This window comes from Notothenia rossii (genome assembly GCF_949606895.1).
Source record: "Notothenia rossii genome assembly, chromosome: 11".
In the NCBI taxonomy this organism is placed as follows: Eukaryota; Metazoa; Chordata; class Actinopteri; order Perciformes; family Nototheniidae; genus Notothenia; species Notothenia rossii.
Window position 1 is genome coordinate 9,293,741 of NC_136910.1, and position 15,255 is coordinate 9,308,995.

Genomic DNA, 15,255 nt, shown 5'->3' on the forward strand with positions numbered 1-15,255 from the left:
GTAGGTTAATTGCACAATTGCACAGCGATATAATCCCTTTAATGTAGAAAATACTTATTTTTATAAATGTCCTAACTTGTATTTGTTTAAGGTCACAATGCCATCTATGTCACTTAGTTTAGTGAAATGGGTGCTACTCATTTTTAGCCATGTTGTGTATTTTTATTTTTGTTCTAATATGTGCTTTACTTTTTAATTATTGAATGTCTCTTTCTCCCGGCTCATTGTGGGGAAGAAGGTGGTGGCGGTGGCGGTAGAAACAGTGAATTCCTACCCGGTGAAACAGAAAATCCAATGATGGAATGAGATTGTAAATAACAACAAAATATTCAAAAGGATTCCTATAACAATAATAACCTGGTGCAGCTAAGTGACATTTTACAGTTGATCAGTTCAACTAAGATATTTTAATTCTTGCTCTGTTTTTACATTCCTGTATAATGTAAGTTTAATGTTTGCAAGTCAAACAAAACCAGTAGCATTAGCTCTCTGAATGGTTAGGCCTTAATCAAGACTGCTGATTTAACACTGGCATGCGAATCTTTCATCATCATGAAGCTGGATCCAAACAGCTGATAAATGAAATTCAACTTATGCAAAGGGATAGAGAAGAAAGAATGGGAGAACAGCTGTTTTTTTTGCAAATTCCTGAGTGACAAACCCACACTCAGCAAAAGACAGAGAGGCTGTCAAAGGCAGGGTGAGAGGGAGGGACACTGAATAGGGAGAAGGGGGGGGAGATGGGGTCTCACAGAGAGTGCACTGTTAGAGGACAGAAGAGTGTTAACAGCCAGCGTAGGTAGATCACCGGACAAACAGTTCAGCAGCCACAAGTCAGACCGGAGAGTGAGAAACACACAGGAAGGTTCACACTTTGTGAGGAGAGAAGCGGAGATTAGCAGCAGAGTGTTTTGGTCAACAGGAGCTTTTGGTAGACAGGAAGAGGGCAGCCGAGCCTGAGGAGATGCTGTGAGGAAAAAGTGCCAAGTGATGGAGCTTGAAGCAGCCAGCAGGCGGGCACAGCTAGTCAGGTACAGCAATATGGCATCTTTATAATCATGTGTGTCTTATGCTATTCTGAGAAGTATTTGAGCAGTGAAAAACTACTTATTCTGAATGTACTAATCCTGTATTACCATCAATTTTTAGTAATTTCCACTTTGACATAAAAGACTGCTGTGGCTCAAGGTTAAGAGTATTGTAAAGCTACGACGTAATGTCTTATCTGACTTTTTCTAAGCGTTGCCCATGCTGTATTCACCCCTTTTATTTGTATGTGCCCATTTTCATTGTGTAAAGCCACATGAAAAAGACTGCGTACAATAATCCAGTATCTTCATGACGGAATCTTCTAAGGCAGTCAAATTGTATGACAACGCCTTACGTCATTACTTTACTTATCAGGGTCAAAGGTTTAGTGATTATTTCCCTGACATTGAAAGACTTGAGAATGCAGGAGACATGCAAATGTTTTTTGTTGATGGAGAGGGTGGGATATTTTATTCAACATGTTCTGTGTCCAACTTCACATGATGCTACGGAGTCCTCGGGCCCTACAAAGCGCACTCTGTGTTGTACACAGACCCACCGTTTGTCCTCCCCTCCATCCCTCTTTAGCATTTTAAGTCTTCCCCTCCCCGCGTGAGTCACCCCCGCTGATTAAGGAGATTTTCCAAATATTTCTCAACACCCACATAACCCCCAGTGGCTTTGAGGTTGTTAGTCTCCACTCTCATCTCCTACAAACACTTGATTGTTTTCTTTGTTTACTCCGTGTCTCAGTTATAGAGGATTGATACCAGTGTATATTGCGGTAGCCAAACCATGTGAAACCTCTGGTTCACCCACGAGTGCGTGTGGAGGCTCCGTGTGAGACGCTTCTCATGGATTTTTATCTTCAAATTAATCTGGGCTGCTCTTTCACCGGGGTCAACGAAATCTGCACAGTTTAGAAAAGCTAAAAAACAAACCTTTGCTGAGGAAACAGGTGTTTAAAAAAAGCTGAGAATGTGGTTTAAAATCTAATTATCAATCATTTTGGAGTTTGGTAAGTGAGTCAGTAAAATTCCATTATTATATTATGCATATTTATAAACATATACATAAACTGCGTTATCAGCAAATACATAAAGTATTGTTCAAAAACATGCATAATTACATTTAATGAACTAGACATACACACTTTGCAATTCAGAAAAATTCAAATTGTAGAAGAACCATGGCTGTTGGGCGCGGAGCGGAAGCCTGGACCCCGGCTGTGTAAGCCAGGTAATGGAGTATGGAAGCAAAGCTGCGTGGGCCGGTACTGGAGCATGGAGGCATGGCTGCTGGGGCCTGTACTGGGGCAGGAGCCATGGCTCTTGGGGCTCGGGCTGCTAGCTTGGCTTTGCGACTCCTTCTCTTAGGAGCCGCCTGAAGGCTCAGTGGACCTCCATAAGCCAGACGAGTTCCAGCATACGACTCCTGGACTGGAGCAGGAACTGGGGCAAAGCATGGGTTGTCTTCAGACGGATCCCACCGAGGTATATGGTGCCAGGTTGGGAATCCCACACCGGGATCATGGCTGTTGGAGCACGGGCTGGAATCCTGGCCCTGTGTCTCCTAGAGGCTCTTTGGAGACTCCGTGGACCTCCAACAGGACTGTAGTCGGATCCGAGGAAAGGGTTAGAAGCGTCGGACCAGTCCTCAGGACAACTTGTGAAAAGCTGTAACCAATCCGGCAACAAACTTCTCAACCAAGGCATTTCGGCCACCTCCATTCGTGCTCTCTCGAGAATAGCCTCTTTGTCCTTCCTAGAAGAAGTTCCTTTCCCCTCGGCATGAGAGCATTGAAGGGAAAAGTCTAGATCGGACGGATCTATCTCAAAATCTTCCATATCCGCTGGGTCCATATTTTTTGGTCGGTTCGTTCTGTTACGTTTTGTGAATGAAGCAGGACCCAAAAGCAGATATAAACTGAAAAAACTCCTTTATTTCAAGGCTATGCGATTATAACAAAGACAAACTAGAACACTCACCGAAGAACTAGTCATAGTACAAGACGAACCGACAAAGACAGACAGAAAACCCAGAACTTAAATACACAAAAGACTAATCACACAACAAGACACAGGTGAGGAGGGAGGAGGAAACACAGGGGCCACAGGTGAACATAATAAGACAATTAGACACACCAGGGAAACTAACGACAGGAGAAAAAACACAGGGAAAAAGGACCAGACAATAAACAGGAGGAAAACATGACAGGGAAAACAGCAAAACACCCAAACCTAGACATAGAACGTGGCATAACCTAAACATACGAAACTACCAACGTGACATGAGCCTAGGAGTGTGACACTGGCATACTGTAGCAATACACAAACAAAAATACAAAAATGAACTGCACTTACTGCATTCTGGCAAAACATCTGAGCTGCATAAACTTTAAATTAACTTTAAAAAATGTGAGATTAAACTGAGTGCACATGTAGCAATAACAGAAGAAAGGAGTAAGGAAATGAATCATGGGTTGAATAGTTGCAGGTGTAAGGAACATGCTATCATGTGACCTGAAGTACAAAACCAAATCTGCTGATAAAACTTTGTGGCCTTGGCTTAAATAGACAGCGTGACTCTCCCAAAAGACTCCCTTCTTATTCATTTCTCTTCAGCTGGCCACTTTACTTCCTCGGCTCAAGGCTCTTTTATTTTGGTTTTCTGTCCTCAGCAGTCAACCCTGCAGTTTGGGACGCATTCCAAATCTCGTCTCTCATACCAAGCCGGCCCTGCTGCTATAGATTGGTTTTCACACGGTCCCGGGGCCCCTACCTGCTACCATGGCGATGCAGCTGTCACCTGTCAGTTTGGGTGGTGGGGAGTGCACTGGCCTGTTGTAGCTCAGAATAGAAATGTGGGAGAGTTTTAAGCTGGAAGTCTGAGAGCACAACACCGAGTCCCAGAGAAGATGAACAGTTGACGGGGGGAAAAAATCTAAACTATATGGGAATGTGGCAAATGTGTCTATGGAGATTACATGGCGGTGTTCATGGACTGACTGCTTCTACAGAGGGATACTGAGTGTATTGGTAAGGCAGTTCATCTAATGTGTCCGCTGAGTATTGCTAACACGCTCGCACGTGACATGTGTATTCATAGTTTTAAAATGTTCATGTTATTATGGAAACTGGAAATTGTTTCTTCAGAGATTTTGGTAAACTTTAAATATTCAAGTGTGCGTCCTATTGTATGTGATGTCATTACTTTGTTGGTGTTTCATTTAAAAAATCCACTTCTATTGAGATATTGTGTGTTTATTTGTGTTTGTGTACACTTAGTACATACTGTATCCTCTTTTGAACACACCTGTGTATGAAATAACCTGGTTAAAGTCCACTTTAGGCCTTAGTTTGGGTGCTAAAATCTACATTTTGGAGTGCATTTTGCATCCAGTTCTGAAATGTATGACAGGGGTTTGTGACTGTGATAGTCCTCTAGTGAACGCATCTTCGATTTTAATTTGTGTGTGTCTATTTTGTTGGCTTTAACTGCTTTCTATATGTTATTTTTGTTCCCAATGCAGAATGGATGATCAGGATAGAGTTAGCCAAACATCCAGCGTGGCAACCATTTCCTACTTTCCCGTCATGCAGGTTAGTTAACATGTTCTATCATTACAGTATGTGCACATGTGGACAGCTTATTAAGATACTGTGAGTGCATGAATATGTATTATTATCATCCTTTGCTAACAGGAATGTGATGGAAGGGTGCAAGCTTTTGGGAAAAGATGTCAGTCTGCCAGGAGAGATCCCAACTGCTCTGTGGTCATCAGAGGATGGCTCAACAAAAAAGTAAGTTTCTATGGTGTGCTTAACAATTCATAATTTCCTGTAAACGTGTAACTGTTTTAACATGAACCTAATGTATGTCTCTCCTGCAGGACAGCTCTGGTTTGAAGCTATGGAAGAGAAGGTGGTTTGTCCTCTCCAACTACTGTCTGTATTACTATAAAGGTACACATCCCATAGCCCAGCACTTTGTCTGAAATTAAACCATTTCATGTGCTCTGACACCAATTATCTCTTTTGTTCACTTGTATTTATTGTTCCATGCCAGACAGTAGAGAAGAGTCTGTGATGGGTAGCATCCCACTGCCGAGCTACAAAATCCTGTTCTGCACACCACGGGAATGCAAGAACAGAAAGTTCACATTCAAGGTATCCTCATGTGGTTACTCGTACAAACAATAAATACATTGTTAACATTTCATTTTAAGTCTCGCACTTTAAAACTGTTGTTGATCACATGAATCAAGTTTTATACAGGAACTATCATGGCTTCACTGAGCACACACTCTATATTTTACACAAATTCAACCAGGCCAAATTAAGAATTTAAAGGATAATATTCAACAGTGAAACATTGTGAATGATTTCTGTAAACCTAGGTGGTGCACCAGGGAATGCGCTCTTACTTCTTCAGCGCGGACACTCAGGAGGACATGCTGGGTTGGGTCCGAGCCCTCAGTCAGTCTGCTGCAATGGAGTCCAACAGCTCCCTTAACAGGTAAAAGCCCATTCACTTTGCATGAGATATTCACACTAAATATCAAGCATTTTTTCATGATTGAGCCTATTTTTTGCTGCGTATCTGATCCTTTCAGGCGCTGCTCAAGTTATCAGGACTTCACACAGATAGGTGGCAGCACTGAATCAGTGGATTTCCCAAGAACCCCCTCTGATGGAGAGGATCCTTCCCAGAGACACAGGAACGTCAGCAGGACTCTGAGCGAACCGAGCCACCTGGCTGGTGGGAGGATGGGGACGTCGCGCTCGGAGCCGAGGGGGAGGCGGAGTGTGCGTCAGAGAAACAGCAGGTTGTCAAAAGGCACACATTTAAATCCCAGTGGTTTACTTTGAGGTAAAATCCTCTGAGTAACATCCCAGCTTTGTCATTTCTGGTCTGTTTTCTCTTCAAATAGAACACCCAGCCCTCCTGAATTTAGCAGAAGAAGAGCTTGTGGTCCACACCAAGAGGAAGACTATCTTCCTGGTCAAATCACACCACCCATGCAGACAGAAATGATCAGAACAGGTTCTTTGAGCTCAAGAGGTCAGCTGGGGTCGCGACCTCACACACCAGTGGGAAGGGTTGACATTCGGCCTAACGACGACTCTACCATGGGGCCAAATACTCTGTACTACGCACCTGCCTCCCCTCAGCTGGAGTTCAAATCCACTCCGACCACTCCAGTCACGGAAAGATGGCAGAACATAAGCAAGGTCAGGACGATATGAATGTATCTTAATTATACAATCTAAATCAGGGGTGTCTAAACTACGGCTCGGGGGCCAAATGCTGCCCGCGGACCATTTTGAATCGGCCCTCACTCAGCAAATTAAGTATAATAAACTTCTGCTTGTCTTGTATTTTACTTCTTAAATATATATATCATGGTATTCATTTGTGAATAAGCCCAATTTTCAAATAAATTCAGTCAATTAAAGTTGAAAACATGTTCTAAGTTGATAATAAAAAAAAAAAAATTGACATAACAAGCTTGAAATATACCCTTCATATTTCCTATGATTATAAGCAATCTGAAGCTTCTGTTTAACAGAATGAGCTGCCAACACAATAAATGAAACCCTCTGGAGAGCTGTGAGCTGTTTTCTTTCTTAAAGCATTTTCAAGTATCAAGAATAATTGAGCTACATTGGATTGACTTTTCCAACTTATAACAGAACCTATGAGGCAAAATACCTCGAGTGAGTCGCCCAGCCCTTCTTGTATTTTTCTGTGTGTGGCCCTCTGTGAAAAAAGTTTGGACACGCCTGATCTAAATAGTATGGGCTTAATAATGACTATGATGACTGTGTCTTGTGATTCCTCAGATGTGTGTTTATGTTTTTAATTTTTTTTAGCAACAGATGTGAGGTCTCTTCTCATCTCTATCTCCTCTCACCTTTTCGTTTCATATTTTACAGCCTGTACCCACCTATGGGTCTGTCCTCCATATCTCGAGTGGGAGACGACCTTCAGGAAAGGTGACTATAGTATGAACAACACATTTAATGTACACATCCAGACTAATGTGCAGCAGTCTACTGTAGCATTGTATGTTTGTATAATGCAATATGTTTTCTTATCATCTACATACTGTCTCTTCCTTCAGAGCTGCTCTACAGGGGCACATGCAGACTTACTGCCCCCTTTGCCCCCCTCAGCCAGGGCCCCAAATGCTCCCCAGCACCCACACCACCATCACCACCACCATCATCACCATCACCGCAGCAATTTGTCTGTTTGTGTGCTACCGCAAGCTATGGTACAGTCTGCTGGCCTCTGTGTTCCTCACGGTGTCTTTATGTGGTACACATTTAAACCTGTGTTGTGTTTTTGCATGTCTTCTGAAACAAAAGTATTGTTTTTGTAGAATTTGTGCTGCGGACTGACTGTTTATGTCAATGTAATATATTGTATTGTCACTAATGCTTGTTATATCAGTTTAATATGTGACCGATTCATCATATATTGTGCTCATTCTTTAAATGTGATTAGTTGTGGTTGAATCTGTTTGATAAGTCTGATTTCTTTGAGTTCTGCCATGTGCATGACTCATGAAATGTGTGTTACATAAAGCAGCTTGTTGCCAAGTTGCAAATGTATTTTTCTTTCTAATTCATGACCTTGGCCACTGTTGCTTGTTCTGCTCCGTTTTTACATTCAAGCATTAACCAACTGTAGTCAACACAAAACAATTACAGAAAACTCATAAAGGATCTGTTAACAATCACCTGTTGTTAAAGCTGGTGAATAGGACGAAGAAATATCAACAAATCACTGTTTTTAATTAGAACTGTTTAACAAAAATGATAACCTTGATGCATTTCAGCCTCCAAAGCCTGAAACCCCCCCAATCAGGCCTCTTGAAAGTGATGCAGACGTGAGTATTCACAACGTTGCATATGGCTCTTACCGGCCCCAGAGTATGTTCCCATTATTTATGTTACTGGATGTTTTATTTTGCCTCTTCAGGTTGTGTTGACAAGGTTGTGTGGGTGTGACAAGCTGCTCCAGTCTCTTTCTGTAGAGCTGGCCCAGCTGCAAATGGATAAGGTGAAGAATAACTCTAAAGGACTACAAATTAAAGGCTGTTTAAAGCATGTTGTGACTGTTTTAAGAATACACATAATAACGGTTTTTTTCCCGATGTTGCAGGATAGCGTCCAGTGTGCATTAGAGGTGTCCAGACTGCAGCTGGAGGAGTGGAAAAGTCAGGGGCCGAGGGCACAGGAAGAGGCACTGACCCAGAAGGCTTTGCTGCAGGAAGAGCTGGTCACAATCAGGGCCAAAATGTGTGATGTATCATTGGTATGTATCCACCAAAATTAGACAAATAATGAAATCCACTGTAGATTCTCCAGTGTTTTTATTTTGATTACATTTTGTATACAAATAAATTGGGGGTTTCTTCTCAAAAAATTTCATTCAGGAAATGGAAAGGGTGTGGAGTCAATATGAAAGAATGGAGAGTGAACTGTGGGTTATACGTTCACAACTGCAGCACATCTGTAACTTTGGAGTGCCACAGGTATTTAAAATTGACAAAAAGCATGCGTCGTGATGTGTCTGTAGCTTTTAGTCATTGACCTTGGTCAGAATTAAGAATTGGTGAAGCTTCATATGTCACATGCAGACTCATTAAAATAAACAGCAACCCATCTACATTTCTCCACCAACGTTTTAAGAAATACCATTAGAATTGTTCTCACAAGCCAATTACAACAATATGTTTAGCGATGGGGGGTTAAAGAGACAGTGTCCACACAGAGGGTGAATACAGGTTTATTCGAACAGGCAGTATGAGACAAATATAGTGATTTTTGAAAATGAAAGGATGCCAAAAAATACAATCATAAACCTAAAATGAGCATAATATGTCCCTCTTTAAAACATTCATATCAATTTTCTTGTTTTTAGGACCAGTCTCAGGCACAGAGAGAGCTGTGGATGATGGAGGACATCCTGGCTGGACTAAAGATCAACAGGGATCACTTCCGCTTCCTGCTGGGACTGCAGAGGCACCACTGTAAGAATCTGCTTTCCGTCACTGTCATGCTGAGAGTCTGTGACTAATATAGAGTACTGTATAATTCTTCCTGTAAAGTGTAAGAGGTAACACAAATGTCAGTGTTTTCTGGCTGCAGTTTGATTTTGAAGTCTCAAAAGTTGAATTACTCCTTGCTTCCAGTTGGTGTCGCCATTGCATCAAGGAATCTGGTTCCGCTGGATTATGCACCTGAGACTTGACAATAGATGAACAGTGTCAGTACTTTGACCTTTTCTGTCCCCCCCCCCCCCCCCCCACCACACAGTGTTCCAGCCGTCATCTCCACATCCTGGATCTCCTGGCTCTCCCACAGAGAGAATGCAGAGTGGACTGCAAATGGTACGACTTCTGTCCATTGTTTCATTTTCACCAAACCCTGACATTGCTGGGGAGATGAAGTACATTCAATGCAAAGGTCAAATACTTATATTAGTAGACAATGAACAGGCCTGCAATTATACTACATATAGATATTTTTACTGCTGATTTATTTGTGATGTATGGGTTTATATGTCTTGCTCTCCTTTTTTCAAGTTGGTCACGATTTATGGCTACTAAAGTGATCAGTAAAAACAATCTTCAGGATTCGCAGGCCAGAATCTTCGGTGCCATAATGTGTTGTGTTCCGTCATATCTAGACTAGGACTGTCAAGATATCAGATTTTCACTTTGTGCATGATGATTAACGCAATCAATATTTCATTTGAAATAAATGATGGTTATGTTTTTTGAACCTGTATATTGTGAAACTTCTAATCTAGACGTGTGTAATAGTATTTCTTAATCTGGAATGGTTGCAGTAACATCTTCTATACAACCCCTTGTGACAATGATCTCTCAGGGTGAGGAGGAGGAGGAGCCCCCTCTCCGTCCCCCGTTACCCCAGGAGCTGCAGGAGAGCTTCCAGAGCAGGGATCAGGGCCATGGCTGGACAGAGTCACCATATGAGGTGTGAAATAAAGACATTAACAATGGCAAGCATACGTGCAGGATAGAATGTTTGTTATAAAATATGTCTCTGCTTATGTTTCAGGCGATCTACAGCCATACTGTTGACCCCGCACAGAGAGGAGGAAACAGCCAGCCTGACCTCCTAAATGTGAAAGCACAGAGAGACTCATTTGGTTGGTACACATTCAATATCAATGTTATACATAAAAGTAGTGATATGTTCTAATATTTCATAAAGGTTTGATGTGTTTTTCATGCTGTTTATTTCCTTTGTCTTGTCTTCCTAACTTCTCGTTCTTCCTGTCACTCTCTCCTCCCACCCATCCTCACTCACCCCCTTTTATCCTTCTCCTCCTCTTTCCCCATTTTCATTTTCAGAATCTGGTTCAAAGTGGATCCCACCAGATGCAACAAACCAATCAACCAAGGTTTGATACCTCGCAATTTCCTGTTTGCTGGTTATAACTAAAGCCTGACTTCTGAAATGTGGTCCAAAATGCTCCAAATATAGAAGCAGATTTTTCCTCCTTGCAATCACAGCCAATTTCAAGTTCTTTGATTCTCTCATCTTTCTTGCAATTAGGGCATGTTGCAGTGCCTGCTGTAGGCGAGAGGGGGAGGCAGAGGCACGCGTCTCAATGCAGTAGCTCAGTCTTGTCACATTTGTCACCAAACCCCCCTTCTCACATGGTCAAACATACATATATGTGAATATACAGATGCAGCTGTTTGCACACGTAGCTCTGCAGAAACACACAGCTGTAATCATAGTGTTTTTTATATGCAAATACATTCTGGTTCTTGCTTTACCTTCTGTACATGCATATTGCTGGGGTGCAGGGTTCATGAATGACTCAAATTCTGAAAAGAATGTTTTTCCTAGAAGATGAAGATGAGTGAAGAAGAGCAGATCGAACGGATAAAGAGGAATCAGGAGAGGGTGAATAAGAAGAAACCCCCAATACATGGTTCTGGTCAAAGTTTGGAGACAAGAGAGGAGGTCTGGCAAATGATTAATCAGTACAGCTGACTGATAACCTACATTGTATACTAATATACATTTACTGATCTATCTCTGTGTTTCCTCAGGCTCCCTTTCCTATAAGGGTGACCCGAGTTGTTACAGCTGTACTGCCGTCCTCCCTTGTGGCCAGGCGGGTTTCTGTTGAGGATCCCCCACCTGAGCTCGACAACCCACTGCCCGAGCAGATCCCCCCTGAGATGCAGGAAACATTTTTGAATAAGCCATCCAGGCGTCTGGTGCTGGAGGGTCCTGATCAGAGGCGTTCCTCTGCAGAGATTCACCATGATCAGGCTGTTAGAAAGGCAAACAGGCAGCAGCAGCAGCAGCAGGGAGGGTTGAGGTCCCCAAAGAGGGAGTCACGGTCAGAAAAGACCTCCAGGAATCAACTCCGAGACCAAGAAGGTTTAGGAAATGGAAGTGAGAGGTTAGACGTCAGGGTAAGAAATAACAAAACATGATAACAGCATATTCATTAAGATTAAATCATCATAATTGTATACTTTCTTGTCAATTATAGTTTACACAACCATTGATTTTGTTGTCAATGCCCTTACTTCCTCATTGTTTAGCAACACACACATAGGCGCAAGTTTATGTGTAAAAATGTATGTAGAAAAAGTATTGTGGTGAAAACCCTTCCCCATGGAATAAACTAAATGTACGCTGTGTTACCCAAAATAGTTAAGTTACTTACAGTATTTGGGGTCAACAAGAGGGTCAAACTCCTTTTTAGGCCTCCTATTGGCTTTCTACTTCCAGTGAACTTAAAATACAGAAATACAAATAGAATTATTTGGGATTTAGAAACATGTTTAATAGCTGTATTCTGTGATTGCTAACAGGAGAGATGTTGCACACAGCACAATGTTTCTCGATTGCTTGGGGTGGTTTTTACCTTTGTCAAAAAACAGTTGATGCTCTAAATGGGATATAGGAAAGCCTTTGGCATAACTCACTTCTTTCTGGTGTCATTTAAATGTTTTGAGCTGTTAAAGAGTGTCTAATGTGTTAATGCTTGAACAGACAGATGAACGGCGCTCTGCCCACCTGACCCCTGACATGAGCCCTGACCTCTGTCTGACCCCTGAACAGCGAGAGGCCAAACTTCGTCGTGTTGAACGAATAAGGGAGAGAGTCATAAAAAGGTGGGATTTATTTTATTTAAACGCATGTCTACATACACTTATAATACTAGGTTTATATCGTCCATAAATGTGTTGATCTTTCTCTGTCTATCTATCTATATCTATATCTATCTATATCTATATATATATCTATATCTATCTATATCTATATCTATATCTATCTATCTATCTATCTATCTATCTATCTATCTATCTATCTATATCTATATCTATCTATCTATCTATTAGCGCAGTCAGACAGAGTGCCACTTCACACGATCAACTGCCGATCAGGGGGGAGGGGCAGGAAGTTCCCCCTGACACAGCTAGAAAACAAAGGATGAAATCAGGTATGAATTTACATAATATTAGAAATATCTTAAACATAATAGATATATATATATATATTGCTATTTATATAAATAGCCATTCCTATTTAGATTAATAGCAATATCTAAAAGCATACTACCAAAACATTAAGTTAACGGCAAATGTGGTCTGTTTTCAGGCCAGAGATCCTACGATGGCTATGGAAGCTGTGATCATATCCGAGGTTCTGCAGAACTTCAGCGGTCTAGTGGAACATGTCACGCTGAAGACGAAAGAGAAGCACATGTGAAAAAATCGAAAGGTCAACTCAAACTTGGAAACAAAACACAGGACGAAGATCACAGTGGAAGAACAGGGGTTGCCAAAACCAAAATCAGACGCCCAGCTTCACCCTATCACATCTCATCTATGACTGTCCACCAGAAAGATGGAGGCAAGGGGTTCACGAGATGCAAGGATGGAGAGGGGAAAAAGTTTGTAGACCCCAACGCTGATGATCGTGATGGGGATTTTTCATCCTCCGACCTGAGAGCCAAGTGGTTTCTCTCCACCAACCAGTGGAAAGGCTTACCTATGCCTAAGGACGCGTGCAATGAAGACGTCGAAAACCAAACGGCATGCACTGATGACCTGACTGATTCCAATGCAATGTCATTGTCAGTCAGTGAAAGCTTAGAGAAAATGAAAGAGAACCACTCACTCTTCTATAAGATTGCATGTGATATCTGTATTTCAGACACAGATATAACAAAGACTGATGGCAATAGCCAAACATCATCGAGGCCAGAAGAAGAACTGCTGATCACTGAATCTCTCTTAGACGAGGTGATCCATAGTATTGGGAGATCTTTCAAACAACAGAGCCTCCAAGAATCAAGACTACATTTGCCATCAGACGTAGATGAAAATAGTCTCTCAATAAATGATGAACTCCAAGATTCAACCGAGGACAACGCAGTGTCAAATACCTCAGCACATTTAGAAAAAGATGACGACACCTCAAGGCAGAACAGCCAGTTGGAAGTTAAAGAAATTGTCCATGGAGATCCTGTTCAGGACACCAATTCTGATCAGGCCCTGGATGAATCTGCCAAGAAAAGAGAAGAAGAAAGTGGGACGAAAGAGTCAGAAGACAGCAAGGTGGACCAAGAGAGAGCTGAAGAGCGGAAGAAATGTCAAAGTATAATTGAGGAGGACAAAGACACAGTCCCAGAAGGAGGCAACAACCGCTCCATCACTCCATCAGGGTATGAAGGCCAACGTTTGATTCGGAGCGCCTCTTTTGGGAAGGCACGAGTTACAGTATTAAGGACAAGTTTGTAGATGCAAGAACGGCAAAAGGCTTAAGGAGCTTAAATGAACGAACTTGGAAAGGACAAGTGATTAATGGTAAAGAATTGAATGAGGAGAAGGACCTGGTGTGATTGAAAGAATTTGGACCTAACTTTTCATTAGAAACTGTAAAATGGGAACATTTAGGAATAGTTGGTGGTAAATTAGAACATTGTCCTTTAACATAATACATGGTTTGAAATGGATGGAGAGTTATAATAGAAAGTCTTATGAATATTTAATGAAAACAAAAACTATGTTTGCAACTACAGTGTTGTTGTTTGACTTAATGGAGAACATCAAGTGGAAAAAATGCCGAGTATAGGTTAACTCTTTCATTCCTCTCCAAACATGCTTTTAACATAACACTGGAGTACACATGATTGCTGCTGGTGGATGGCAACATAACCGTGTTATTGTCACTATAACAAAATGTGTTTTGTATCTCAAATATCCTGATTAATAAACATGTAATTGACTACATCAAGATGCCAACTCCTCCTTTGATATGTGCTAGAAACACGCTTATGTTCTCTTTTTGCACATCTCCTTTTTTTTGTTTTTGCTCAATGAAAGTCCCCCTCTGGTGCTGAGGTGCTGCCCTAATGCAGAATTACACAGAGCCAGTGAAAATGCCTTTGTCACTTTAAATCCTTGCCGTGTCTCAGTCGATGACATCATTGTCTGAGAACACATTACATCACCCCTTCCCAGGCTCTCTCTCTTAAAGACAGCACCACCTTATGTTTACAGGGCTGCAGACACATGCACACATACAAACAGAGAGAGGAAAAGACACGCTTATCTGTTTACAAATGTGATATCAGTATCAACATGCATATTAATTCAGGACAATGCCCATAGATGTGGGCGATTAAAAAAGCTACAAGTTGGCATTTGGATACAAAGACATTACTTTGAAACATACTCCTGACAATATTGAATGTTCCTGGCATGTCACAGTATAAAGACTTCCTTGATTACAGTAAATAAAAGCTTTTGGGGCAAAAAGTATTCATATCTCAAAATACATGTATGCAGCTGAATCGGTAACATCCCTGCACTAGTACATTACATACGGAAACAACCTACATACAATTATTTATTCAAACATTTGACTCATTATTGGCATATTTTTGATCAGAATGGATCAGAATAGTGCATGCCATTATGCTGCTAATACCATGAGTTTTTTTATGGTCTAAAATTGGGCCTATAGGGAATCTATACACACATATTGCTTCTTTTGCAGGTGCACACTGCAGATATAGTATGATTTGCATGCTTGTTGTTTATCATGCTGTATTTCTATTGAATAGGTGCATTTTGGCTTAAGCTACAGCTTAAAAGACAATATGGACTATTTGCAATAAAATGTCTCTCAGTTAGTTTATCTCTAA

General features: G+C 41.4%; 1 protein-coding gene across 5 annotated transcripts; it reads left to right on the plus strand.

Annotated features, from left to right (window-relative positions):
* Positions 1–779: 779 nt before the first annotated feature.
* plekha4 (pleckstrin homology domain containing A4) lies at positions 780–14,338 on the plus strand. Of its 5 annotated transcripts, none has more exons than XM_079657083.1 (24): positions 780–1,031; positions 4,562–4,631; positions 4,734–4,832; positions 4,922–4,994; positions 5,098–5,198; positions 5,429–5,547; positions 5,645–5,857; positions 5,963–6,263; positions 6,969–7,028; positions 7,157–7,309; positions 7,877–7,927; positions 8,020–8,100; positions 8,203–8,355; positions 8,477–8,575; positions 8,965–9,073; positions 9,360–9,433; positions 9,936–10,043; positions 10,128–10,218; positions 10,424–10,473; positions 10,929–11,045; positions 11,135–11,506; positions 12,093–12,214; positions 12,448–12,543; positions 12,702–12,836. In XM_079657083.1, exons 1-23 carry the CDS (start codon positions 991–993, stop codon positions 12,512–12,514), a joined length of 2,724 nt encoding a protein of 907 aa, XP_079513209.1. In that variant the 5' UTR covers positions 780–990; the 3' UTR covers positions 12,515–12,543; positions 12,702–12,836. The 5 variants fall into 5 exon arrangements, with proteins under 5 accessions (XP_079513209.1, XP_079513205.1, XP_079513206.1 ...); XM_079657079.1 differs by having other exon boundaries at positions 785–1,031; positions 12,443–12,543; positions 12,702–14,338; XM_079657080.1 differs by having other exon boundaries at positions 785–1,031; positions 10,932–11,045; positions 12,443–12,543; positions 12,702–14,338.
* The last annotated feature ends 917 nt before the right edge of the window (positions 14,339–15,255 follow it).

Coding starts and splice junctions, on each gene's coding strand:
- plekha4 (XM_079657079.1), top strand. CDS start 991: ATGGAGCTTGAAGCAGCCAGCAGGCGGGCACAGCTAGTCAG. Junction 4,833..4,921: donor GAGGATGGCTCAACAAAAAA/GTAAGTTTCTAT, acceptor TCTCTCCTGCAG/GACAGCTCTGGTTTGAAGCT. Junction 11,507..12,092: donor GTGAGAGGTTAGACGTCAGG/GTAAGAAATAAC, acceptor ATGCTTGAACAG/ACAGATGAACGGCGCTCTGC.